This window comes from Schistocerca nitens, chromosome 1 (genome assembly GCF_023898315.1).
Source record: "Schistocerca nitens isolate TAMUIC-IGC-003100 chromosome 1, iqSchNite1.1, whole genome shotgun sequence".
Classification (NCBI taxonomy): domain Eukaryota; kingdom Metazoa; phylum Arthropoda; class Insecta; order Orthoptera; family Acrididae; genus Schistocerca; species Schistocerca nitens.
This window is the reverse complement of record NC_064614.1, coordinates 244,744,276-244,769,967: the sequence shown is the minus strand read 5'-3', so window position 1 is coordinate 244,769,967 and position 25,692 is coordinate 244,744,276. Positions and strand designations below refer to the sequence as shown.

At 41.8% G+C, this 25,692-nt stretch overlaps 1 protein-coding gene across 7 annotated transcripts in view; it reads left to right on the top strand.

The window, feature by feature from the left end:
• The first annotated feature begins 232 nt into the window (after positions 1–232).
• The window catches only part of LOC126246592 (uncharacterized), a 175,465-nt gene continuing 150,005 nt past the window's right edge, over positions 233–25,692 (top strand). For all 7 annotated transcript variants that reach the window (XM_049948412.1, XM_049948413.1, XM_049948411.1 and 4 more), the window contains exon 1: positions 233–418. In XM_049948412.1, coding sequence (XP_049804369.1) covers positions 390–418 — 29 coding nt within the window. In that variant the 5' untranslated portion in view covers positions 233–389. The remainder of the gene's footprint in view (positions 419–25,692) is intronic.

Here is a 25,692-nt window from a genome sequence, read left to right as displayed (position 1 = left end):
GTACACTTCCTGACGACATAAAATTATTCAGATCGCAGATTGTACAAACAACTTGTTTATTAAATATTCTATTTTTTAAAAGAATTAGATAATTATAAAAGGTTCAACTGAATGTCTGTTAATGGATAAGGGTACAATATAACATTTTAACCAGTCAGATATTTGGCTCGTATTTCCGGCGTGAACAAATGAATTACCAGTTGGACACCTGCGATGAAATCCTGCGAAGGCTTGCCCAGCTTCGGAAGAGATTGTTAGTAAACACGAATGAAAAAGCGATTTCAGCAGTGACAGTTATTAAGCCGGTGTAGCGAATATCTGGTCGTTTTAGAAGAAATGAAGACTGTAACATGCTTGTTGCGATCAGTTGTTAAACTGTGAATAATGCAATGTCCAAGAAGACGACGCGGCGTTTTGTGTAAGTATTTGTTCTCACTTCTACAATAAGGTGCTGAACTTTTGATACAGATTGGTAATGAGCTGACATTATTCGATGACCGTGAATGAAGCGATGTATTGTATAAACACGAAATTAAACTTCAGGATTTTGTGTCGTTCAATAAATAGCTTGATCAATCAATAATGCTTGCATTGTTTGATATTGTGTTTGCTATGCTGTTAACTAGTTACTAACCCGTGAAAGTCAAGTGATATCCGTCCAGCAGGGTATTAATTTCCCTCCATTATTTGAAAAAAAAAATTATTTGCATGTGCCGATTTGTTGAGAACTGGAAGGTAAGAGGTAGGCCTACTGAGAATTGTTACTGTGTGGATAGTTATGAAACAAACATCCAAAATAAAAGTGCCCCATTTTAAATGATTTCAGTTACGTGTTTAACTCAGTTTTATATTCTGCTTAGTGAAAAATTTTGCTTGTTTCGATTGAATGGAAATAAAGAAATGGGGGCTAACTTCTGTAACGTATACCGCGAGGTGTGGTGTCTGGGACCCCTATGTTGGAATCTAGATTTAAAGCGGCAGTCATTTGAAATTTTTAATTTAATTTGTATAACATTTATTTATACAGTTAGTTAAGTGTTGTCTAAATATTCCTTGTTGCATTTATTGCGCTAAATGAAGCCTGCAGTAGTTCACTTTGTGTCACACAAAATCACGTAGTACCTTGCGCCCCCCCCCCCCCCCATTTTTTGTACGCACAAATTTAATTTTTCGAGAACTGATTTCTACATTCTAAAAAATCATATCATCTCTGTAGTGACTAAATTTTCACTTGAAATTAATTTTAAAGTTTCACTTGAAATTAATTTTAAAGTTTCACATAAAATTGCATTTGATAGGTACAAAAAGAAAGTGCAAAACTGACATTTGATGCTGGGATTAATATTTGGTTTTAACTAATATTTAAATATTTTCCTATAGAAACAGAAAGGTCCACATCTCAATTGGCCTGAAGCTCTTTCTGTGCATGAATATCATGTTTGCTAGCATCACTGGCTATAGTAAAATTGTGAACTTATTCATCTATTTCTTGATCTATATCACCGACGTCGTCTTCCAGCCGCTGACCAACAGTTTCATCAGACTTAAGAAGTGTTAAAACTCTCTCGTTCCTGTGAATACATTTTGCTTTATATCAAAGAAAATAGGCACTTAGTTCAGGGAGGTGCAGTCTAGGAGACCCAACACATCAGTAACATGTGTCAACAACAAACAAAGAAGGGGATAATGCAGCCAGTAACAAAACATTGTAGGGTTGTCAATTTAAGGAGGATATAAAAGCAATCACCAGAACTAACCTTGGAGAGTGAATTTGAAAATTTTTGCATGGTCTGAGAGACCGCACCATGTGAGTTGAGGATTAAAAAGTAAATTCCAATAGTGAACAAATATGGAAGAGAATGGAGAAGCAGAGCAGAAAAATGAGTAAATCAAGACCAGGTAGACCATTACAAACAGATGATGCTAGTATTTCAGAGAATAGAATTTGAAAGTACTCATGCTAGGTGGAGAAAGAAAACTAACTGGAGAGGTGGAGGAAAAAAAAAAAAAAAACTAACTGGAGATTGGCATTGGTGAAGTAGTTAGTTTGTCAGTCATTCACACTGAATAACAGATTGGTAGGCCTAGTGGTATGCTGCTATAATATAAACAAAACTTTCAAGTTTATTGAATGTCACTGTTGTTGCCCCCTGTTATTTTGTATGTTTTGCCAGTGGAGCAGTCTGGAATATATGGTGCTGTAAGATATACAACAAAGCTTTTGTATGACTCTAAGAAATTAATAATTTTTATTGCCTTTGTTTTGCTAGATTTTACATTCAGTACCCAGTCATTCTAAGCTATGGCATGTGCCGCTGCATGCATGCTGAATCAATAGATCAAAGTCCAAGGGCAGTTTAGAGCCTGCACATTCTTTTAATGTCCAGTCAGGAGGCATTGGAGAGGGGCCATGTGACTGTTTGCTGCATCTGTCTGCAGAGGAGTGCTTGTCCACCCACTTATGTTGATGATAAGACTGACACATACAGAATGTAGGTTAACCCCAAACAATTCCTTTGTAATCCAAATCTGCAATAAACACAGTCATTATCTTTAAACATATGACTCCCTTTAGATGCCCACATCCTTCCACATCCTAACCAGGACCCACTGCAAGTCTTCACTTCGTTATGCATCTTAAACGTGGACAAGAACTATGATGGTAAGGAAGCATGAGAGAGAGTTCCAAGATTGCCAACAGGTGTATTATTGAGTCTGGACACTGGGTGAAGCTTACTTTCTTTACCATAATCCTTTAAAAGTTATCAATTATCAGTCAGAATTAAGATGTGGGAGTAAAGTGGAAATGCATCTTGGGCTGTTTGCCAAAAGGATTCTAGGGCATTTGCTCAGCACCAAGACATACATATGTCTCATATTTGTGCTGTGTATTATGGCACTAAAAGTGACAAGAATGATATTCAGTGTGATAACTAAATATTTCAGGATAGATAAAAATCTACTTGCCAAGCAGCAACAGGAAAACACACACATAAAAGATATTAAAATTTGCAAGCTTTTGGAGCTAATGGCTCCTTCTAGCAGAAGGGTTAAAAGGGAAGGAAGAAGGGCAAAGGAAAAGAACTGGAAAAGTCAACCAGAACCCCAGGTCGGGAGACTTACCAGATATGGTGAGAAGGAAAGACTGATAGTTGGGGACTGCGCCAGATGAGATTTGAAAATCTGTGGGCCACCTTTAAGGTGGAATATAGGTTAATATGCAAAGAATAAATTTCTCCCAAAACATTGTGCGCAAGTTAATAAATGCAAAAAGCTAAGTGCTTTGCATGTGATACAGGTGGGAGGGACGGCAAAATAATAGACTGGTCAGAAAAAGAAAGATATAGAAAACTAAAAGGGAAAGAGAAACCAGATGGCAAGTGTGGTGACACAGGCACCAAGGTCTGACTGTCACGTTGTACAGCAAGCTCTGCAACAGGGTAATGCATACAGCATACTCTCCTATAGCCATTCATCCTAACTGGCAACTTAAAAATGGTGGTCATGCCAATGTAAAAGGCCAAACAGTATAACACCTGGTATATGACGTTTCATTTCACAGGTGGCTCTCCCTTTGATTGTATATGTGTTGCCAGTTACATGAATGGTATAGGTGGTGGTAGGAGGGTGCATAGGGTAAATCTTAAAGCAGGGATGGTCACATTAATCTCTTTCTTGCATATGCCCTATCTTCCATTTTCAAGCTCTTCAGTTTTCAAATCTCATCTGGTGCAGTCTTTCCTTCTCATCGTGTCCCGTAAGTCTCCCCAACCTGGGGTTCTCGTTGACTCTTATGGATTCTTTCCCTTTTCCAAAAACTCACCAGTCCCTTTCCGTTGCCCCTCTTCCTTCCCCTTAAACCCTTCCTCTAGGAGGAGGAGCCACTAGCACCAAAAGCTTGCAAAAATTCGGCATTACAGAAGCGTCCGATTCCATCCATCTGCTTTGACCTATGACGTCACCAGTAAGGCAAAAACTGCTACTTCCAGCATGTACAAAATCGTAACAGTGATGTCACTAGATATGCACACCAACATACGTGGATAAAAATAAAAATGACACAATAATGTCTCACTCCAAAAATAAAATGAAACTAATGGACAACGTTAGAAAATTGAGGGTTTGTGGTGGGCACAAGCTAAATGTACTACAATAAAAAATACCACACCATCCCAAAACAAATCATGTAACAAAAAATTAAATTACAACATTCCGCTCCAAAAACAAAACCATGGGAACCGGACATTTCCCTTGACTAATGTAGCTCAACTGCAGAAATTGAGACAGAAACCAACACCAACAAGTCCAAAAAGTGGACTCTGACATTATCAGTACCAAAAAACCAGTACCTACAACTTCAAAAAATGGAACCAGAACCCCAACAACTCAAAAACCCAAATACATCAGCTAAAACGCAACCAACCTACCATAAATATATAATGGGCAAAACATCACTATTACTATAGAATAAAACAAAAACAAATTATTTACCAATAAAAGTCTCTGGTCATATCACCCAGGTTGGCCAACACACACACACACACACACACACACACACACACAAAAACCTTATTAACGCACCGAAAACTGTTCCACAACTCATGTTATTGCACCCGTTATCTAAACCCAAAACCATGTAGCACAATGCAACCAAAACTCAAATGAACCCAATACCACATGTTAAACTCAACATGTCCACATCCACCAGGGGGGCACCACCAAATACAACAACTCGGATATCCACAAACACAACCAACTCAAAATCACTGCACCGTGGTGACGTCACACACCACAACATGGGTCAAACCCGACAGGTGGAATTGGGCACTTCCACTGATGCCATACTTTAATACCTTTCGTGTGTGCTTTTTCCTGCCACCGCTTAATGAGTAGATATTTTTATCCATTTAGCTATATTATATTTTCAAAGATTGATTGTTATCGTTGAATGAAATATTTAAGATGTTCAGTTAATATTCTGAGGAAAGTAAGAGAGTTCAAGGGTTTATGGTATCTTCAGGAAGGGGTCCATTAAAAAAAGTTGATGCGAAACACCAAACTGGGACAATTGGGTTAAGATGATCTTGTAGCTCACGGGCATTGTCTCGCCACCCAGTATGGAAACATTACTTGCTGACAGTTCATGAGCCATCAAAATGTGTTTACTCAGCTGCCAGAAAGTGATGGGAAGTGTGATAAAATTGCATTAACTCACACTTTGCTAGCTCATGTGACAGTAATGTAGATGTTAGTCTCTATATTAAATGTAGGTATTAGGCAACATTTAGTTGCTTGATACCCTGCCCACCATGAATTGTGAAGAATTTTTCTTTTCAGGGTAGTTCTGCGGGAGTTTTCATTGATTGGCTTCACCAAGTCACATCCAGACACTCTCATTCTAATGTTACCTGGACTCCAGGTTTCGCTATTAGTCAGTCTTATCAGCACAACAATTTTTTTAAAGGCATCAAATAAATATGACAGGCAGTAAACAACCAGATCACTAAAAGTTACCTGACACTATCCATATCAAAAACAAATTAATCAAATCATATCTTCTGCTGAAATAAGTGATAAGATTTATGATAACATTAATGATTTGTCAAGATCAGCACTCAGCACACAATGTAAGAGTTTATGACATTGTAAGTGCGCTTTAGTCAACAGACCTTCAAAAACAGAGAACTTGATTGCTTTTCTTTGGGCTTGTACCACAGTGGCGCAAAATGTGTTGAACCTGATCATTTTCCTCCGTAGACTGTGATTATTATTTATTTTCTGCTGTTGACCAATTCTGGCTTGTGTGCATTTGAAGTAGTTAAATTATCACCATAATTGTAATGAGTGTCTTGCCTTGCATTATGAAACATTAGTTTGTAGACAAACAACAATTGGCTGTAAACAACGCAGAATGTTGGTCATTCAAAATCCAACTCACATTATTCTCACAACACATACTGAAAGCCGTGGATCAGGGCCGTCAAATAGTGCCTCAGGGAAGTATTTTGCACCCTTTGCTGTTCATGTTGTATTCTAATGGCCAAGTGGCCACTATTAATAGTAAATTTGGACATAATGCAGCTGTGTATAATTGATGTACTATCTGGAAAAGCAGATCTTAATTAGAAAGTGGCACAAAGACTGGAAACTTGCTTTACAAGTTCAGAAATTTAAAATTCTTCATTTAATGAAATACAGAAAAATAGTGTGCTACAACTATAACATCAATGAGTCACAGTTGCAGTCAGTCCATATGAAGTGATCCAATGAGGGTTGCTTGACCATTTTTAAATATTATGATTTTTTGTATGTTATTACCTTATAATTGAGAAGTCATTTGTAAGTGCGCGACGGTTTTTCAGTTTGGAGATGTTATGGTTAATTTGAATATCTCTGTGCTGGGTTAAGTTACAACATTGCAATTGACGTAATTGATTTTAGAAAAGTCTCCTCTACAACATTGTTTATTACACTGAATTCAAAAATAACATTTGAAATGACCTCCAAAGTTTGGCACTGAAAACTTAGAAAATCCAGAATGAGATTTTCACTCTGCAGCGGAGTGTGCGCTGATATGAAATCCACTATTTAGACCCAAAAATAACAACCAAGGAGTGATTTATCATAGTGTATCTTTTTCTGTAGTTAGATGTCATAAATTACTAGTCTTAAATAGAGTGAGAATGCTGACAATCGTTTCCTTAATTTTTTATAAATTTTTGGAATTTGAAAATCTTTATCTTTTGTAATGTTCAGAGCTAGTTATCTCCAGTGCACAGCTAGTTATCTCCAGTGGGACTGAATATAAAAATTTGATTTGTGCACCTATATGATAGCAAAGTACTGTAAAAATTTCCAACATTGATATTTGACTGTGAACAAAGACATGAATTTTTGAAAATGACAAAATAATTCACAAGCACATTATTACAGGTTCAAAATGTTGCAAGTAAAATAATAAAAATGTGAAATTTGTCAGTTGTTAAAAAGACTACAGTTTTGTGCATGACTTTAGTCCTCAAGACAAAAGTAACAGTAGCTCAGTGGACAGACTTAACAGATTTTAAAGTCTGCACAGGAGCCCAGTAGACAGTGACAAGTCTGTATATGAATTGTGCAGCACCACTACATTGGCTGGGTGTGGCATTGTTGTAAGCAGTTTGTTGAGAAACCTCTCTTAGAGCGGATGTACATACTCCATTGACAGTGCAGAATATTTTATCTGCTTTTGTTGTAAGTGTAATTTTTAATTAACTAAAATAATTTTAAAATTTAATAATAAATAAATTTGAAAGACTAACTGGAATGTGATAAAACGGATGAAAAGTGCTCTATTGGACATATAGTAAGTGTAGTGTGTCACAAAACAGTGTATGGTTCAGTTCCAAAAAATTAAAAAATGTTAATGACTTTGATGAAGATAGGCAAACTTTGTTAAAATTACAAGCAGTGTCCTCTGTTTCATCAGTTTGAGTATGATGAGAAAAATACACTCTGAAGTACAATCAGATTTTTGGAAAAAAATTCTCAGATACTCTCAAAGTTCATAAAAAGCCAGTTACTAAAAGTTTGAGGGAAATAAAACTTGAACATTTGTACTTGCTAGTTACAAGTAAAACTTAATTTGATTCCTGGAAATTTCCTGTGCCCAAATCGTTACTCAAAAATATTTATCTTGAATTCAGGACCAGAATCATGTAACCATGTTAATGTAACCTTGTTAATGTCATGTAGATTTGTCATGAGGGAGCTATAAGTAAATTGGATTTTGCTGGTTCTAATTTAGAGGTGTCTTCTGCTTCAAAAATAGGAAATAAGTAGCGGAAAAAGAAATGTAGTTACCAAATTTCAGACAAAATTAGAAGAGACTTAGAATCGTGCTTTAATAATGCAGATACCAATTGTACTTCAAGTAAGTGTTCAGTGACACCTAAAGAGGAAAAAGTGTGGCTGAGCGGTTCTATACGCTTCAGCCGGGAACCGTGCGACCGCTACGGTTGCAGGTTCGAATCCTGCCTCGGGCATGGATGTGTGTGATGGCCTTAGGTTAACTAGGTTTAAGTAGTTCTAAGTTCTAGGGGACTGATGACTTCAGATTTTAAGTCCCTTAGTGCTCAGAGCCATTTGAACAATTTGAGGAAAAAGTTAAAACACACACACAGTTCAAAAGTTCATAATTTCTGATTGTTTGGTTAGCTAAATCAAAAGTTAATGAAAGAGCAAGGCATTCTACCAGTTTTAAGAAAGAAGAAAGGAGTAGATGTAAGGGGAGAAATAACTGAAAAGATGCAGCAGTTTTTTCATGACAATGAAAGCAGTAGACTGCAAAGATAACAAAAGAGTTCTTATAGATGGAGTAAAAGTAACAAAGCAGAAACAACTAGTGCTGACAAATTTAAACGAATTTTAGGTAGCTTTCAAAATGCTCATCCTGAATGCAAAATTGGAAGGCTCAAATTTTGTGACCTTCTTCCTAAGTGGTGTTTTTGGCTGGTTCCTCAGGAGCCCACACTCTGTGTGTGTGTGTGTGTGTGTGTGTGTGTGTGTGTGTGTGTGTGTGTGTGTGTGTGTGTGTGTGTGTGTTTATATCGGCTTTGTTTATATCCAAATGTCAGACTGTTGACAGGAGGTGCAAAACTTGATGATGTGAACTACAAAGAGTTACTAGATTTAATGGTCTGTGGCACTAACAATTATGACTGCACAATGAGTGTGATGATAAATGCCATGGTGAAGAAACTGCTCTTGAATGGTTTAACAAATCTGAGGAGGAAATGCCCGACAGTGTTACCTTCAAACAGTGGGTCACAATGTACGGGGCTGAAATGGTATCAATGGTTAAATGTCAGGAAGAGTATTTCGAATCTTTGAAAATTTCAAAATCACTACTATGTTTCTAACATCCAAATACGTTTTTGGAGGACAAAAAGGCACAACTTTATGAAAGTGAATGCATAGCCCTAACAAATTTTTCAGAAAACTTAAAAGCTGAAATACGAGGGTACCACTGGATCTTTGACAAGGCAACAGTGCATCCATTTGTTCTGTACTTAAAAAATGAGAAAGATGAAGTTTGCAGTTCTTCAACTTGCATTCTAAGTGACCCTTGGAGCGCAACACTTCGGTTGTCCATGTGTTTCAAAAGTATGTAACAAATTACATAAAAGAAAAGTTGCCCAAGGTTGAGAAGCTCATATACTTTTCACATGGAATTGGTTGTCAATCTACATCTACATCCATACTCTGCAAGCCACCTGACGGTGTGTGGCAGAGGGTACCCTGAGTACCTCTATCAGTTCTCCCTTCTATTCCAGTCTCGTATTGTTCGTGGAAATAAGGATTGTCAGTATGCTTCTGTGTGGGCTCTAATCTCTCTGATTTTATCCTCATGGCCTCTTCGCGAGATATACATAGGAGGGAGCAATATACTGCTTGACTCTTTGGTGAAGGTATGTTCTCGAAACTTTAACAAAAGCCCGTACCGAGCTACTGAGCGTCTCTCCTGCAGAGTCTTCCACTGAAGTTTATCTATCATCTCCGTAACGCTTTCGCGATTACTAAATGATCCTGTAACGAAGCGCGCTGCTCTCCGTTGGATCTTCTCTATCTTTCTATCAACCGTATCTGGTACGGATCCCACACTACTGAGCAGTATTCAAGCAGTGGGCGAACAAGCATACTGTAACCTACTTCCTTTGTTTTCGGATTGCATTTCCTTAGGATTCTTCCAATGAATCTCAGTCTGGCATCTGCTTTACCGACGATCAACTTTATATGATCACTCCATTTTAAATCACTCCTAATGCGTACTCCCAGATAATTTATGGAATTAACTGCTTCCAGTTGCTGACCTGTTATTTTGTAGCTAAATGATAAGGGATCTATCTTTCTATGTATTCGCTGCACATTACACTTATCTACATTGAGATTGAATTGCCAATCCCTGCACCATGCGTCAATTCGCTGCATATCCTCCTGCATTTCAGTACAATTTTCCATTGTTACAACCTCTCGATACACCACAGCATCATCTGCAAAAAGCCTCAGTGAACTTCCGATGTCATCCACAAGGTCATTTATGTACATTGTGAATAGCAACGGTCCTATGACACTCCCCTGCGACACACCTGAAATCACTCTTACTTCGGATGACTTCTCTCCATTGAGAATGACATGCTGCGTTTTGTTATCTAGGAACTCTTCAATCCAATCACACAATTGGTCTGATAGTCCATATGCTCTTACCTTGTTCATTAAATGACTGTGGGGAACTGTATCGAACGCCTTGCGGAAGTCAAGAAACACGGCATCTACCTGGGAACCCGTGTCTATGGCCCTCTGAGTCTCGTGGACGAATAGCGCGAGCTGGGTTTCACACGACCGTCTTTTTCGAAACCCATGCTGATTCCTACAGAGTAGATTTCTAGTCTCCAGAAAAGTCATTATATTCTAACATAACACGTGTTCCAAAATTCTACAACTGATCGACGTTAGAGATATAGGTCTATAGTTCTGCACATCTGTTCGACGTCCCTTCTTGAAAACGGGGATGACCTGTGTGCCCTTTTCCAATCCTTTGGAATGCTACGCTCTTGTAGAGACCTACGGTACACCGCTGCAAGAAGGGGGGCAAGTTCCTTCGCGTACTCTGTGTAAAATCGACCTGGTATCCCATCAGGTCCAGCGGCCTTTCCTCTTTTGAGCGATTTTAATTGTATCTCTATCCCTCTGTCGTCTATTTCGATATCTACCATTTTGTCATCTGTACGACAGTCTAGAGAAGGAAGTACAGTGAAGTCTTCTTCTGTGAAACAGCTTTGGAAAAAGACATTTAGTATTTTGGCCTTTAGTCTGTCATCCTCTGTTTCAGTACCATTTTGGTCACAGACTGTCTGGACATTTTGTTTTGATCCACCTACCGCTTTGACATAAGACCAAAATTTCTTAGGATTTTCTGCCAAGTCAGTACAATGAACTTTACTTTCGAATTCATTGAACACCTCTCGCATAGCCCTCCTCACACTACATTTCGCTTCGCTTACTTTTGTTTGTCTGCAAGGATTTGGCTATGTTTATGTTTGCTGTGAAGTTCCCTTTGCTTCCGCAGCAGTTTTCTGACTCGGTTGTTGTACCACGGTGACTCTTTTCTATCCCTTATGGTCTTGCTTGGCACATACTAATCTAATGCATATTGGACGATGGTTTTGAACTTTGTCCACTGATCCTCAACTCTATCTGTACTTGAGACAAAACTTTTGTGTTGAGCCGTCAGGTACTCTGTAATCTGTTTTTTGTCATTTTTGCAAAACAGAAAAATCTTCCTACCTTTTTTAATATATCTATTTATGGCTGAAACCATCATGCCGTAACCGCTTTATGATCGCTGATTCCCTGTTCTGCATTAACTGTTTCAAATAGTTCGTGTCTATCTGTCACCAGAAGGTCTAATATGTCATCAACACAATTTGGTTCACTGTTTAACTGCTCAAGGTAGTTTTCAGATAAATCACTTTAAAAAATTTCACTGGATTCTTTGTCCCTGCCACCCGTTATGAACGTTTGAGTCTCCCAGTCTATATCCGGCAAATTAAAATCTCCACCCAGAACTATAACATGGTGGGGAAATCTACTCGAAATATTTTCCAAATTATCCTTCAGGTGCTCAGCCACAACAGCCACGGAGCCAGGGGGCCTATAGAGACATCCAATTACCATGTCTGAGCCTGCTTTAACCGTGACCTTCACCCAAATTATTTCACATTTCGGATCTCCGTCAATTTCCTTCGATACTATTGCAATTCTTATCGCTATAAACACGCCTCCCCCTTCACTGTCCAGCCTGTCTCTGCAGTATACATTCCAATCTGCGTTTAGGATTTCTTTACTGTTAACTTCTGGTTTCAGCCAACTTTCTGTCCCTAGTACTATATGGGCGTTGTGACCGTTTATTAGTGAGAGCAGTTCTGGGACCTTTCTATAGACACTCCTGCAGTTTACTATTAGCACATTAATATTGTTATTCCCTGTTGCATTTTGCCTACTCCTACCTTGCCGCGTCCCAGGAGGCGTCTTGTCGGGCCTAGGGAGGGAATTCTCTAACCTAAAAAACCCCCATGTGCACTCCACACGGACTCCGCTACCCTTGTAGCCGCTTCCGGCGTGTAGTGCACGCCTGACCTATTCAGGGGGACCCTACATTTCTCCACCCGATAGCGGAGGTCGAGAAATTTGCACCCCAGATCTCTGCAGAATCGTCTGAGCGTCTGGTTTAAGCCTTCCACTCGGCTCCAAACCAGAGGACCGCGATCGGTTCTGGGAACGATACTACAAATAGTTATCTCTGATTCCACCCTGCGAGCGAGGCTTTCCGCCTTCACCAATTCCGCCAACCACCTGTACGACCCCCCAGGGGCTCAGCATTCATTTGCTGGGTACGGGCTTGGCGACCCCGGGGTTCCTGAGCTGGGGACTGGTAAGCGCCGCCAGTCCCCTGTCACCGTAAGCTCTGAGCATACTTCAGCGACCACCGTGTGGCGCGGCGGTGGAACGTTGTGTGTCTCAGGGAATGGGGATCTTGGCTTGACCGCCCGGATCGCGAGGACGGAATAAACCTCTCTAAAAAACCCCTCAATCTCAAGGTGTGCTGCGCGCCGATGAGATGCATGGCTGTTGAGGTGGAACAGTCGTTAGCGGGCAACCTCTGGGGAGCCTGCCGCACCTCAGTTGTATAAGGCTTACCTAGGCACGCGGGGCTCTGTCTAGGTGGACTCCTAGTTCCCTAGCTGCTCGTGGGACCGAGATGGAACCCTCGAAGTTTTCTTCTTCTCCTCCCAGCGGAAAGGGTGGGCCGCTGGTAGGTTCTAACACCCAATCTCACAAGAGGGCTCGTGTAGCCAGTCCTCCTGATTCAGGTAGTAACAGAATGCATGCTGCTTCGCAGAATGTGTTTCTTGTAATTAAAAGAAAAGATGGGAGTTTCGAAAAAGTTTCGCCATTTTACATACAGAAAGGCTTAGAAGGTATTGCTGGTACATTAAAGTCTGTAAAGCGCTTGCGAAATGGCACCTTGTTGGTTGAAACATCTAGCTTCCAGCAAGTCCAGAACCTTCAGAAGGCACAATTTCTTGGGGAGTTTGCGATTGAGACTGAATTTCACAACACCTTGAACTACAGCAAGGGTGTTGTGACTTGCAGAGATCTCGTTGATATTCCCCTAGACGAACTGAAGGCTGAATGGTCCCGGGAAGGAATTGTCGACGTGCAACACGTTATGAAACGGGTGGATGGTGCTCTCCTGAAATCTGACTCGTTCATCCTTACGTTTAACAGCACCAAATTGCCCGAGCATGTGAAGGCAGGTTTCCTACGTCTCAGTGTACGGCCTTATTACCCCAACCCCATGAGGTGTTTTAAATGCCAACGCTTTGGACACACTACTCTCGGCTGTAAAGGGGAAGCCACTTGTGGGAACTGTGGTGGAGCTGCCCATGAGGGAGTTGGTTGCTCCTCTCCTCCCACGTGTGTCAACTGCTCTGGGGCTCACCCTGTGTGGAGTAGGGAATGTAGAGTTTTCCTTGAAGAACGGAAGATCCAGGAACTTAAAACCACCAAACGCATCCCGTACGGTGAGGCAAAGAAGATTTACAAGTCCCTGCAGCCGCCCACGTTCGCTGCTTCCTTTTCTTCCGTTCTGAAACAGCCAGTCTTGAAAACTGATGCCGCTACACAAACGGAGGTTGCTACTGTCAGCACTAGCACCTGCGTTTGTCAATGTACGTGTGCTGCTGCTGTTCCTGTGAAGCCTGCTGCTCCTCCCCGGCCTTCTGACCAGGCCGTGGTAGGTGACGTCGTGGAACTTCCTGCCCCTTCCCAGGTCCAATCTTGTGCAATGCCCAGCGCTGCTACACCCCCTACTGCTTCTGAGGTTTTGGCTCCACTGCCACCTCAGGCCCGAAAATCGAAGCCCAAACCAAAGGTGAAGACTCGACCGCTCAAGGAGACTGAAGTTCTACAGTCTGCTGATGTTGACGTCATTCTTTCTGACGTCTCTCTCGACTCCTCTTCAGAGGCGATGGAGGTTGATGTCAGACTGGGGCAATCATCTCGCCCCAAACCTGAGCCTCCACCTGTTGTGGGCTCTCCTCCCCGACAGAAAGTGAGAATGAAGGTACTCCCACCCTGATCAATGGCTCCCATTATACAGTGGAACATGAATGGATTCCGGGCACATGTGGAGGAACTGCACCTCCTAGCACGGCAACGCCCCCTGTGCTTGTGTTTACAGGAAACACATCTAAAACAATCTGATGCTCCTGTACTCAGGGGCTATACGTTGTATCGTAAAGATGACCTGACTGGAGACAGAGCCAAAGGCGGAGTCGCCGTGTTTGTCAATAATGACCACCACTCCTCTGCTCTCCCCCTGGATACTGACCTGCAAGCAGTTGCAGTTGAAATTCATTCCCGTCGAAGGCTTACTGTTTGCTCCCTTTATTTACCCCCTCTGGATGCAATGACCTTAGACGCTCTCACAGGTCTTATCGAACAACTCCCCCGCCCCTTTCTCCTCCTGGGAGACTTCAATGCCCATCATGTGCTGTGGGGCTCCACTTCTCTTTGCACTCGAGGTCGAATTTTGGAGAGCCTCCTAACATCTCAAGTGTTGTGCATCCTCAACACAGGTACTCCAACTCATTTCTCTGTTGCTACTGGTTCATTCTCAGCCATTGACCTATCTTTCTGCTCTCCCGCCCTCACCGACTCTGTTCACTGGGAGGTCATTGACGACCTTCATTCCAGCGATCACTTCCCCATCCGCATTCATCTCCTGGATGGTGTATTGCTGGAGCAGAGGCCGCCATCGTGGATGATTGGCAGGGCTAACTGGCCTCTGTTCACTCGATTGGCTGTCTTTGAACGCCACAACAGCGTACAGGAATGGGTGGATCACATCACACTTGCGATCCATCATGCTGCTGACCTGTCCATACCACAGTCTTCTGGCCCTCCTAAGCGGCGCCTTGTGCCTTGGTGGACGGAAGAGTGCCGTTCAGCCATCCGGGACAGGCGTGCGGCTCTTCGCCGATTTAAATGCCGCCCAACAGCAGCCAATCTTACCGCCTTTCGCATCGCGAGAGCCAGGGCACGCCGTGTCATTAAAGAGAGCAAGAAAAGGTCATGGCAGGAGTTCCTGGACTCCATAAACCGTTCCACTTGTTCCACAAAAGTATGGGAAGCCATCCGGAGGATTTCCGGTAAACGCAGCCGTCTACCAATAGCTGCAGTCCTGAACCAGGGATGCCTCCAAACAACACCCAGCGCCATTGCTCAGACGCTGGCAGAGCATTTTGCACAAAGTACTGCCACTGCAACCCAGGATCCAGCATTTCGTCGCTACCGTGCGACTGTCGAACGAGCGAAGTTGGACTTTCGGTCGAACAGTTCTGAGGCCTACAACTCCCCTTTCTCCATGTGGGAACTTGAATCGGCACTTACTGCGACTTCTGACACTGCCCCAGGCTACGACCGCATCCGGTACTCCATGCTTCGCCATCTGCCAGCGGTGTCAAAGGAAATCCTCCTCGAATGTTTTAATCTCATATGGCAGACAGGAGTGTTCCCCACCTCGTGGAGGGAGGCAATCCTCATCCCTCTCCTCAAACCAGGAAAGGACCGCACATGTCCCAGTAGTTATCGTAGTATCGCCTTGACAAGCTGTGTCGGAAAGACCCTGGAACGGATGGTTAACCGTCGTCTGGTCTGGCTGCTAGAGACCAGGCAGCTCCTTAGCCGCTTTCAGTGTGGATTCCGAAAATTTCGGTCCACAGTCGACAACCTGACACTCCTCGAGGCGGCTATTCAGCAGGCTTTCCTCCGTCAGCATCACTGTATCGGTATCTTCTTTGATATCAGTAAGGCATATGATACTGCTTGGAGACACTGTATTCTTGCACAACTGCATCAATGGGGCTTTCGTGGCCGCCTCCCCTTTTTCATTCGGTCTTTCCTGTCTCAGCGGTTTTTTCGGACCCGCGTTGGTAACACGCTGTCTGATCGCTTTGAGCAAGAGAACGGTGTCCCCCAGGGCAGTGTTTTAAGCGTTACCCTCTTTGCCATAGCCATCAACAGTATAACGTCTACAGTGAGGAGTCCGGTACAGTGCTCCTTGTTTGTGGACGACTTTGCTGTTTTCTGTTCCTCCTCCAGTGTTGCAACCGTGAGCCGGCAGTTGCAGCTAACAGTGCGGCGGTTAGAGGAGTGGGCTGCAAAGACAGGTTTTCGGTTTTCTGCCGATAAGTGTGTTGGTGTTCATTTTAATCGTTCTCGTCGTCTTTTTACTTTGCCTGCCTTGCATTTGGGGGATGCTGTCCTACATTTTAGAGACGCAGTGCGGTTTCTGGGCCTAATTTTTGACTCCAGGTTGTCATGGCTGCCACACCTACGTGACTTGAAAGCCAGATCCCTGAAGGCACTGAACATCCTCAAGTGCCTCAGCCACAGGTCTTGGGGAGCGGACAGGGCGCGTCTCCTTCAGTTTTATCGGGCTTTCGTGCGTTCACGGCTGGACTATGGGTGCACAGTATATGGGTCAGCGAGGCAGTCTTATTTGCGGATCCTTGACGCTGTCCACCATGCTGGGATTCGACTGGCCACGGGTGCTTATCGGACCAGTCCCATACCCAGTCTCTGTGCTGAGGCTGGCGAGCCGCCACTTACCATCCGGCGGCAGCTCCTTCTGGTGCGCCAGGCTTGTAAGTTTCTTGCGGCTCCCAGCTCGCCTGCTCACCGCCTTGTTGCCCATCCACCTCTGGACCGCCTTTTTTCCCACCGTCCCCGGGCTACGTTGCCATTTGGGATCCGTGTGCAACGTGTTCTAGAGTCGCTCGGTGTGGAGTCTGTACAACCCCAAATCCAGGGTTTTAACCGCCTGCCCCCCTGGTTACTGAAGAGGCCCAGAGTGATTTTAGATTTATTGCAGTACAAGAGAGGTTGCACTCCTGCCATCGTTTTTCATGCAGCGTTTTCTGCTGTTTTATCTGAGCACCACGACTATGTACCGGTTTTTACGGATGGGTCGAAACAAGGGGATTCCGTTGGTTGCTCAGTTGTTTTTCCGGATCGTGTCCTTAAGGTCCGACTGCCTCAGACTTTTACGGTCTTTGATGCAGAATTGTCTGCGATCTTGCGGGCGCTGGAGCAGATGAGACGTTCTTCCTCTCCTAAATTTCTTGTCTGTTCCGATTCCCTCAGTGCCCTTCAATCATTGCACCATTTGTATCCGGCAGATAAAGTAGTCCAAACCATCCAGGATGCCCTCCTCCGACTACAGCGACTGGGGAAGGTTGTAGCTTTCTGCTGGGTTCCGGGGCATGTTGGCATTGCTGGGAATGAAAGGGCAGATCTCGCAGCCAAGGAGGCGTGTCTTGATCCACACGTATCACAGTGTGCTATCCCCGTGCACGCACTCACCTCGCTGTTGAGCTCCCGAGTCATGTGTCGGTGGGAGGACGAGTGGCTGGAAGTGACTGACAATAAGCTCCGTCTAGTCAAGCCCACAACGCGTGTGTGGTGTACTTCCTTTCAGCCCCATCGACGGGACGAGGTTCTCCTCACTCGGCTTCGAATAGGCCACAGCCCTATGACGCATGGCTTCCTGCTCCGGCGAGAAGACCCTCCATTGTGTGGTGCTTGCGGCGTCCAGGTCACTGTGCGCCACGTTTTACTGGATTGCGTTTTATTTTCTGACCAGCGGGCCGCGGCTGACTTGCCAGCGGACCTGCCAACTCTTTTAGGCAACACTCGGACGAATGTGGATAAAGTTTTAAAGTTCTGTGCCATGTCAACTGTTTTTACAAAGATTTTAGGGAGAGGATTTTAATTTGCTCACTGTGTGACAAGCTCGCCCATATTTTATGTAAGTGGCCAGCCAATGACAATTTCCTGTGTCATTCTTGTTACTATATTTTCCCTTTCCTTAGGTTTTACATTCTTCTGTAGTATTTTCCCTCTTTTTCTGCTTTCCTTGAGTGTGTTTTTTCAGTTTTATTAGGTCTCTCCACATTCGTTCCTTTTCATGTGTGTCAGGGCGCTGATGACCTCGATGTTGAGCGCCCATAAACCCCAACACACACACACACACCTGTACGAACTGAGGATGACCTCTGAACCCAGACGGCAGGAGTCATTGGTGCCGACATGAGCAACAATTTGCAGTCGGGTGCACCCAGTGCTCTCTATTGCCGCCGGCAGGGCCTCCTCCACATTTCGGATGAGACCACCCGGCAAGCAGACAGAGTGAACACTGGCGTTCTTCCCCATCCTTTCCGCTATTTTTCTAAGGGGCTCCATCACCCGCCTAACGTTGGAGCTCCCAATAACTAATAAACCCCTCCCCCCCGTGTGCCTGCTCGGACCTTGCTGAAAGAGCAGCCACATGTCCACTCGCAGGCAGAGCGGGCGATGCCACATGGCCAGCCTCCACATTGACCCTCCGCCTCGTGCACCACGAATGCCGCTGAACCCGCCACTCGCCTTGGGGAGAGGGTGGCCCAACTGCACCCCATACCCGTGAAGATGTCTCGACAGCAGAGACAGTGGGTGAAGCATGTAACACCTGGGGTGGACCATGCGATGCACCAGACTCCCCACTGCCGCTACACTCTGAGGTAGCAGCCTGAAGACGGCTGACCGTGGCCATCAACACGCTCAGCTGTTCGCGAACAGTGGCCAGCTCCTCCTGCGTCCGTACACAGCAGTCACACATCCTATCCGTCCTATTTTAGAAATCATTTTACTGTAGAGAGTTAATCAACTTTTAACTAGACTGCTAATTCACTAAAGGCAGCTGATTGTTAACTAAACTGTGATTGCTAGCCACTTCTTATAGAAAACAACGAAAATAGCACTACCTCTCTCTGGACTGTATTGAACAAACACTAGCACTACTGGCACTATGGTTGACTAAAGGGACGCTCTCTGACTGTATTAAAAACAAACACGAAATCTATGGAATGCTATTACTATCAATCGACAGTTAAAGCTTCCTAAAAGCAAAAACACACGGAAAAAGAAGCGACAAGTAAGAAAAATACAGTTAATACTTAAATTAAGATACCACGCTGCACAGCAGACGTGAAGCAGACGGCAGTTAGGGCGACACTGGCACTATGGCTGACTAAAGGGACTCTCTCTGACTGTATTCAAAACAAACACGAAATATATGGAACACTATTACTAGCACTCGACAATTAAAGCTTCCTAAAAGCAAAAACACATGGAAGAAGAAGCAACAAGTAAGAAAAATACAGTTAATACTTAAATTAAGGTAGCTCGCTGCACAGCAGACGTGAAGCAGACAGCAGTTAGGACGACACTGAACAGGTACAATTTTTCAAATCTTTATAACATAAAGTAGGTTTCAGGTTGTAGGCTGAATGGCTCTGTTTTTGCCTCTTTACCGGTAAAAACGCATGCGGTGGAATAGGAGATACAACAAAATGTGAAGTGAGGAGAGCGAGCCTACAAAGAAAGACCACAGACCAAATTCTTACAATAGAGGATATGTATGTCTTTTGCAAGGATGATGTTAAAGGCATCACCTATTTTTTTTGTCAAGAAAGAAGAGGTAGTTCTTCATATCAAAATAACCCTTCAAACTAGATTTGAAAACTATACAGCAATGAAAGGGACAAAGCAATTTTATCGATTCCTTGACATTGCAGGAAACTTAGTTCGATGCTGTGTAACATCAGAAACCAAAATTTACGAGGATCATTGTGTCTGTAAAATTACCTGTCTGTGTAACACTGATTATTGATATAGTGGTGTGTGTGTGTGTGTGTGTGTGTGTGTGTGTGTGTGTGTGTGTGTGTGTGTGTATGATGGACAGTGTTGGCTAGCACAGGTTGAAAGAATAAGTTTGGGAACGATGATGTTTTTGTGCATATTTCCCACTCTGCTGGTCAAAGAACATCATTCAAGAAATCTACTAGTGACACCATCTAAATATCAATGAAAAATGTATTAAGGAAGCTTTCAGTGCTTGAACTTGCAACAGCAACTGGGCAGTCTTATTGTGTGTCAGTAAGAAGTAGTAGAAAATATTTATTTTAAATTTGTCAAGATAATATAAATGTTTAGTCGAGTAATTTTTCAAGTTTCTGCATATAATTCAGTATCTTAACTTCAGTAATAATTGATCACGTCTAACCAATATCACACTTGAATTAGGCAACAGTTACAAGATCAGTTGTAGTGTAATGTGAATTATTTTCTCATTTTGTAAAATTCATATCTATCTTTATACAGTCAAATATCAACATCGAAATTTTTACAGTAATTTGCTATCATATACATGTACAAAATGTGCAAAAATCAAATTTTTATATTCAGTCTCACCAGAGACAACTAGCCCCGAGCTTTACGAAAAAATAAAGATTTTTCAAATTTCAAAAATTTATGAAAAATTAAGGAACAATGATGGTAAACATATAATGTGAACTCAGGTCATGGTGGTTTTCTAATAATTATGGTCATCATCATAGCCACTTGATAGTTATACCTTTGACACTTATTGTGCCATCTATATCTGTCATGGGACTACTTTTTTCTAAACAAAGTTAGTTTGTTAGGCCCTAGTTAGTTAGTTAGTTAGTTACGTGTTCCATTGATCAGTAGCACGGAAAAACCGTTATGATGTGGAACGTGTCAAATGCACAAGAAATGTGCACAGGAAACAAGTTTTATTTTTTATTTTATTCATTTATTTTTTTAATTATAGTGTTATACTTAAATATTTCTATTATCTATCCCATTCCCTTAAATGGCACTAAACGCATATATTATATCTCCAGATTTATTTACGCATATTCAAGAATTCATCTATTGAAACTATTACTGCTGTCTGTCAGACATTTCGTTTCATCTGATAATTTATCAAAAAGGTTTATCACAGCATATTTTGCCCCTTTCTGTGCCAAAGATAGGTTAAGTAAAGGATAGTGTAGTTCTTTCTTTTTTCTGGTATTGTAATCATGACTGTCGCTGTTGATTTTAAACTGGTCCATGTTGTTGAGAAAAAATTTCATTACTGAGTAAATGTACTGTGATGCAGTTGTAAGAATTCCTAACCTTTTAAACAGATTCGTACAAGATGTGCGACTATGAACCCCACAAATTATTCTACCTACCTTCTTTTGAGCAGTGAATACCTTTTGCCTAAGTGTTAAGTTTCCCCAGAATATTATTCTGTATGACATCAGAGAGTGGAAGGATGCAAAGTATTTTAGCTTACTAATTTCTACATCCTCAAAATTGGCAATTATTCTGATTGCAAAAGTTGCTGAACGTAGTTGCTATAGGAGATCCAAAATATGAATTTTCCAATTAAGATTCTCATTTATATGTACGCCCAAAAACTTAATATGCTCTACACTACCTACTGACTTCTTTTGATGTGTCACGTTTATTGAAGGAATTATACTTTTTGCAACAGAAAATTGGATGTACTGTGTTTTTTTTTTCAAAGTTCAGAGCAAGCCCATTTGCAGAAAACCAATTAATAACTTTTCCAAAGACCTTATTTTTATGATTTTCTATCGGACTTTCTTTTACTGGATTAATAATTATGCTTGTATCATCAGCAAACAGTGTCAGTTCAGCATCTTGTTTCACATAAGGAGGAGGTCATTCACATATATCAAGAACAGGATCGAACCTTGTGGAACACCTAACGTAATTTCACTCCAGTTAGATGAGGTGGCAAAATCCTTTGAATCACTTGAAGCATATAAAGAGACTTTTTGCTTCCTGTTCTGTAGATATGACGTAAACCACTCATATGCTGTTCCATTTATACCTGAGAATTGTAATTTCTCTAACATAATGTCATGGTTCACACAATCAAATGCTTTGGATAAGTCACAGAATATTCCTACTGGTGACATTTTACTATTTAAAGACTATTATGTGGACAGTGAAATTGTATATTGCTGTCTCAGTGGAACAACATTTCTGAAATCCGAACTGTGATTTACTAAGTATCCCATTACTGTTGAGATGGCTAACCACTCTTGAGTACATTACTTTCTCAAAGATTTTTGAAAATGCTGTAAGCAAGGATGTTGTTGTTGTTGTTGTGGTCTTCAGTCCTGATACTGGTTTGATGCAGCTCTCCATGCTATTCTATCCTGTGCAAGCTTCTTCATCTCCCAGTACCTACTGCAACCTACATCCTTCTGAATCTGTTTAGTGTATTGATCTCTTGGTCTCCCTCTACGATTTTTACCCTCCACACTGCCCTCCAATGCTAAATTCTTGATCTCTTGATGCCTCAGGACATGTCCTACCAACCGATCCCTTCTTCTAGTCAAGTTGTGCCACAAACTTCTCTTCTCCCCAATCCTATTCAATACCTCCTCATTAGTTACGTGGTCTACCCATGTAATCTTCAGCACTCTTCTGTAGCACCACATTTCGAAAGCTTCTATTCTCTTCTTGTCCAAACTATTTATCGTCCATGTTTCACTTCCATACATGGCTACACTCCATACAAATACTTTCAGAAACGACTTCATGACACTTAAATCTATACTCGATGTTAACAAATTTCTCTTCTTCAGAAACGCTTTCCTTGCCATTGCCAGTCTACATTTTATATCCTCTCTACTTCGACCATCATCAGTTATTTTGCTCCCCAAATAGCAAAACTCCTTTACTACTTCAAGTGTCTCATTTCCTAATCTAATTCCCTCAGCATCACCTGACTTAATTCTACTGCATTCCATTATCCTCGTTTTGCTTTTGTTGATGTTCATCATGTTTATCCTCCTTTCAAGACACTGTCCATTCCGTTCAACTGCTCTTCCAAGTCCTTTGCTGTCTCTGACAGAATTACAATGTCATTGGCAAACCTCAAAGTTTTTATTTCCTCTCCATGGACTTTAATACCTATTCCGAATTTTTTTTTGTTCCTTTACTGCTTGCTCAGTATACAGATTGAATAACATCGGGGAGAGGCTACAACCCTGTCTCACTCCCTTCCCAACCACTGCTTCCCTTTCATGCCCCTCGACTCTTATAACTGCCATCTGGTTTCTGTACAAATTGTAAATAGCCTTTCGCTCCCTGTATTTTACCCCTGCCATCTTTAGAATTTGAAAGAGAGTATTCCAGTCAACATTGTCAAAAGCTTTCTCTAAGTCTACAAATGCTAGAAATTTAGGTTTGCCTTTCCTTAATCTATTTTCTAAGATAAATCGTAGGGTCAGTATTGCCTCACATGTTCCAATATTTCTACGGAATCCAAACTGATCTTCGCTGAGGTCGGCTTCTACCAGTTTTTCCATTCGTCTGTAAAGAATTCGCGTTAGTATTTTGCAGCTGTGACTTATTAAACTGATAGTTCGGTAATTTTCACATCTGTCAACACCTGCTTTCTTTGGGATTGGAATTATTATATTCTTCTTGAAGTCTGAGGGTATTTCGCCTGTCTCATACATCTTGCTCACCAGATGGCAGAGTTTTGTCAGGACTGCCTCTCCCAAGGCCATCAGTAGTTCCAATGGAATGTTGTCTACTCCCGGGGCCTTGTTTCGACTCAGGTCTTTCAGTGCTCTGTCAAACTCTTCACGCAGTATCATATCTCCCATTTCGTCTTCATCTACATCCTCTTCCATTTCCATAATATTGTCCTCAAGTACATCGCCCTTGTATAGACCCTCTATATACTCCTTCCACCTTTCTGCTTTCCCTTCTTTGCTTAGAACTGGGTTCCCATTTGAGCTCTTGATATTCATACAAGTGGCTCTCTTTTCTCCAAAGGTCTCTTTAATTTTCCTGTAGGCAGTATCTATCTTACCCCCTAGTGAGATAAGCCTCTAAATCCTTACATTTGTCCTCTAGCCATCCCTGCTTAGCCATTTCGCACTTCCTGTCGATCTCATTTTTGAGGCGTTTGTATTCCCTTTTGCCTGCTTCATTTACTGCATTTTTATATTTTCTCCTTTCATCAATTAAATTCAGTATTTCTTCTGTTACCCAAGGATTTCTACTAGCCCTCGTCTTTTTACCTACTTGATCCTCTGCTGCCTTCACTACTTTATCCCTCAGAGCTACCCATTCATCTTCTACTGTATTTCTTTCCCCCATTCCTGTCAATTCTTCCCTTATGCTCTCCCTGAAACTCTGTACAACCTCTGGTTTAGTCAGTTTATCCAGGTCCCATCTCCTTAAATTCCCACCTTTTTGCAATTTCTTCAGTTTTAATCTACAGTTCATAAATAATTGATTGTGGTCAGAATCCACATCTGCCTCTGGAAATGTCTTACAATTTAAAACCTGGTTGCTAAATCTCTGTCTTACCATTATATAATCTATCTGATACCTTTTAGTATCTCCAGGGTTCTTCCATGTATACAACCTTCTTTTATGATTCTTGAACCAAGTGTTAGCTATGATTAAGTTATGCTCTGTGCAAAATTCTACCAGACGGCTTCCTCTTTCATTTCTTAGCCCCAATCCATATTCACCTACTACATTTCCTTCTCTCCCTTTTCCTGCTGTTGAATTCCAGTCACCCATGACTATTAAATTTTCGTCTCCCTTCACTACCTGAATAATTTCTTTTATCTCATCATACATTTCTTCAAATTCTTCGTCATCTGCAGAGCTAGTTGGCATATAAACTTGTACTACTGTAGTAGGCATGGGCTTTGTGTCTATCTTGGCCACTATAATACGTTCACTATGCTGTTTGTAGTAGCTTACCCGCACTCCTAGTTTTTTATTCATTATTAAACCTACTCCTGCATTACCCCTATTTGATTTTGTATTTATAACCCCGTATTCACCTGACCAGAAGACTTGTTCCTCCTGCCACCGAACTCACTAATTCCCACTATATCTAACTTCAATCTATCCATTTCCCTTTTTAAATTTTCTAGCCTACCTGCCCGATTAAGTGATCTGACATTCCACGCTCCGATCCGTAGAATGCAAGGATACTGGCCGGTAATTATTGACATCTGTGGTTTCCCCCTTGTTTGTAGAGAGGCCTGACAATGGCATATTTTAACCTGTCCAGAAAAATGCCCTGAGTCAGTGATGCATTACATATGTGACTTAAAACATCAGCTGTAATTGCTCCAGATTGTTTTAATAACTTGTTTGAGATGTCATCTACCCCAACAGAACATTTATTTTCCAAAGATTTAATAATTTGCCTTATTTCACAAGAGGTTGTTAGATGAAACTTAATCTAAAATTTTTCAAAACTACCTCTTCCATGTACTGCCTGGCTTTTTCTTTTGAACTATTCTCATCCATTTTTTCTCCAGCACTTAAGAAGTGATTGTTATATATATTGGCTACCTGTGTACTGTTGGTTAAGGTGGTCTCATTCTCTTTAACATTAATACTAACTACCCTGGTGGTTACTTTTCCTGTCTCCCTTCTAACAACATTCCACATTGATTTGATTTTACTGCTGGAGTTGTTAATTTATTTTCTAACATACATATTTCTTGATTTCCTTACAACTTTTCTCAGTATGTTACAATAATTTTTATAGTGTAAAACTACTTCTAGATCTTTACTAGTTCTTGCTGTCTCATACAGTTTTATTTTTCTTTCTGAAGACACTTTAATACCTGTAGTAATCAAAGGTTTCTGTGAAAAGTTTGTGGTGTTACATTT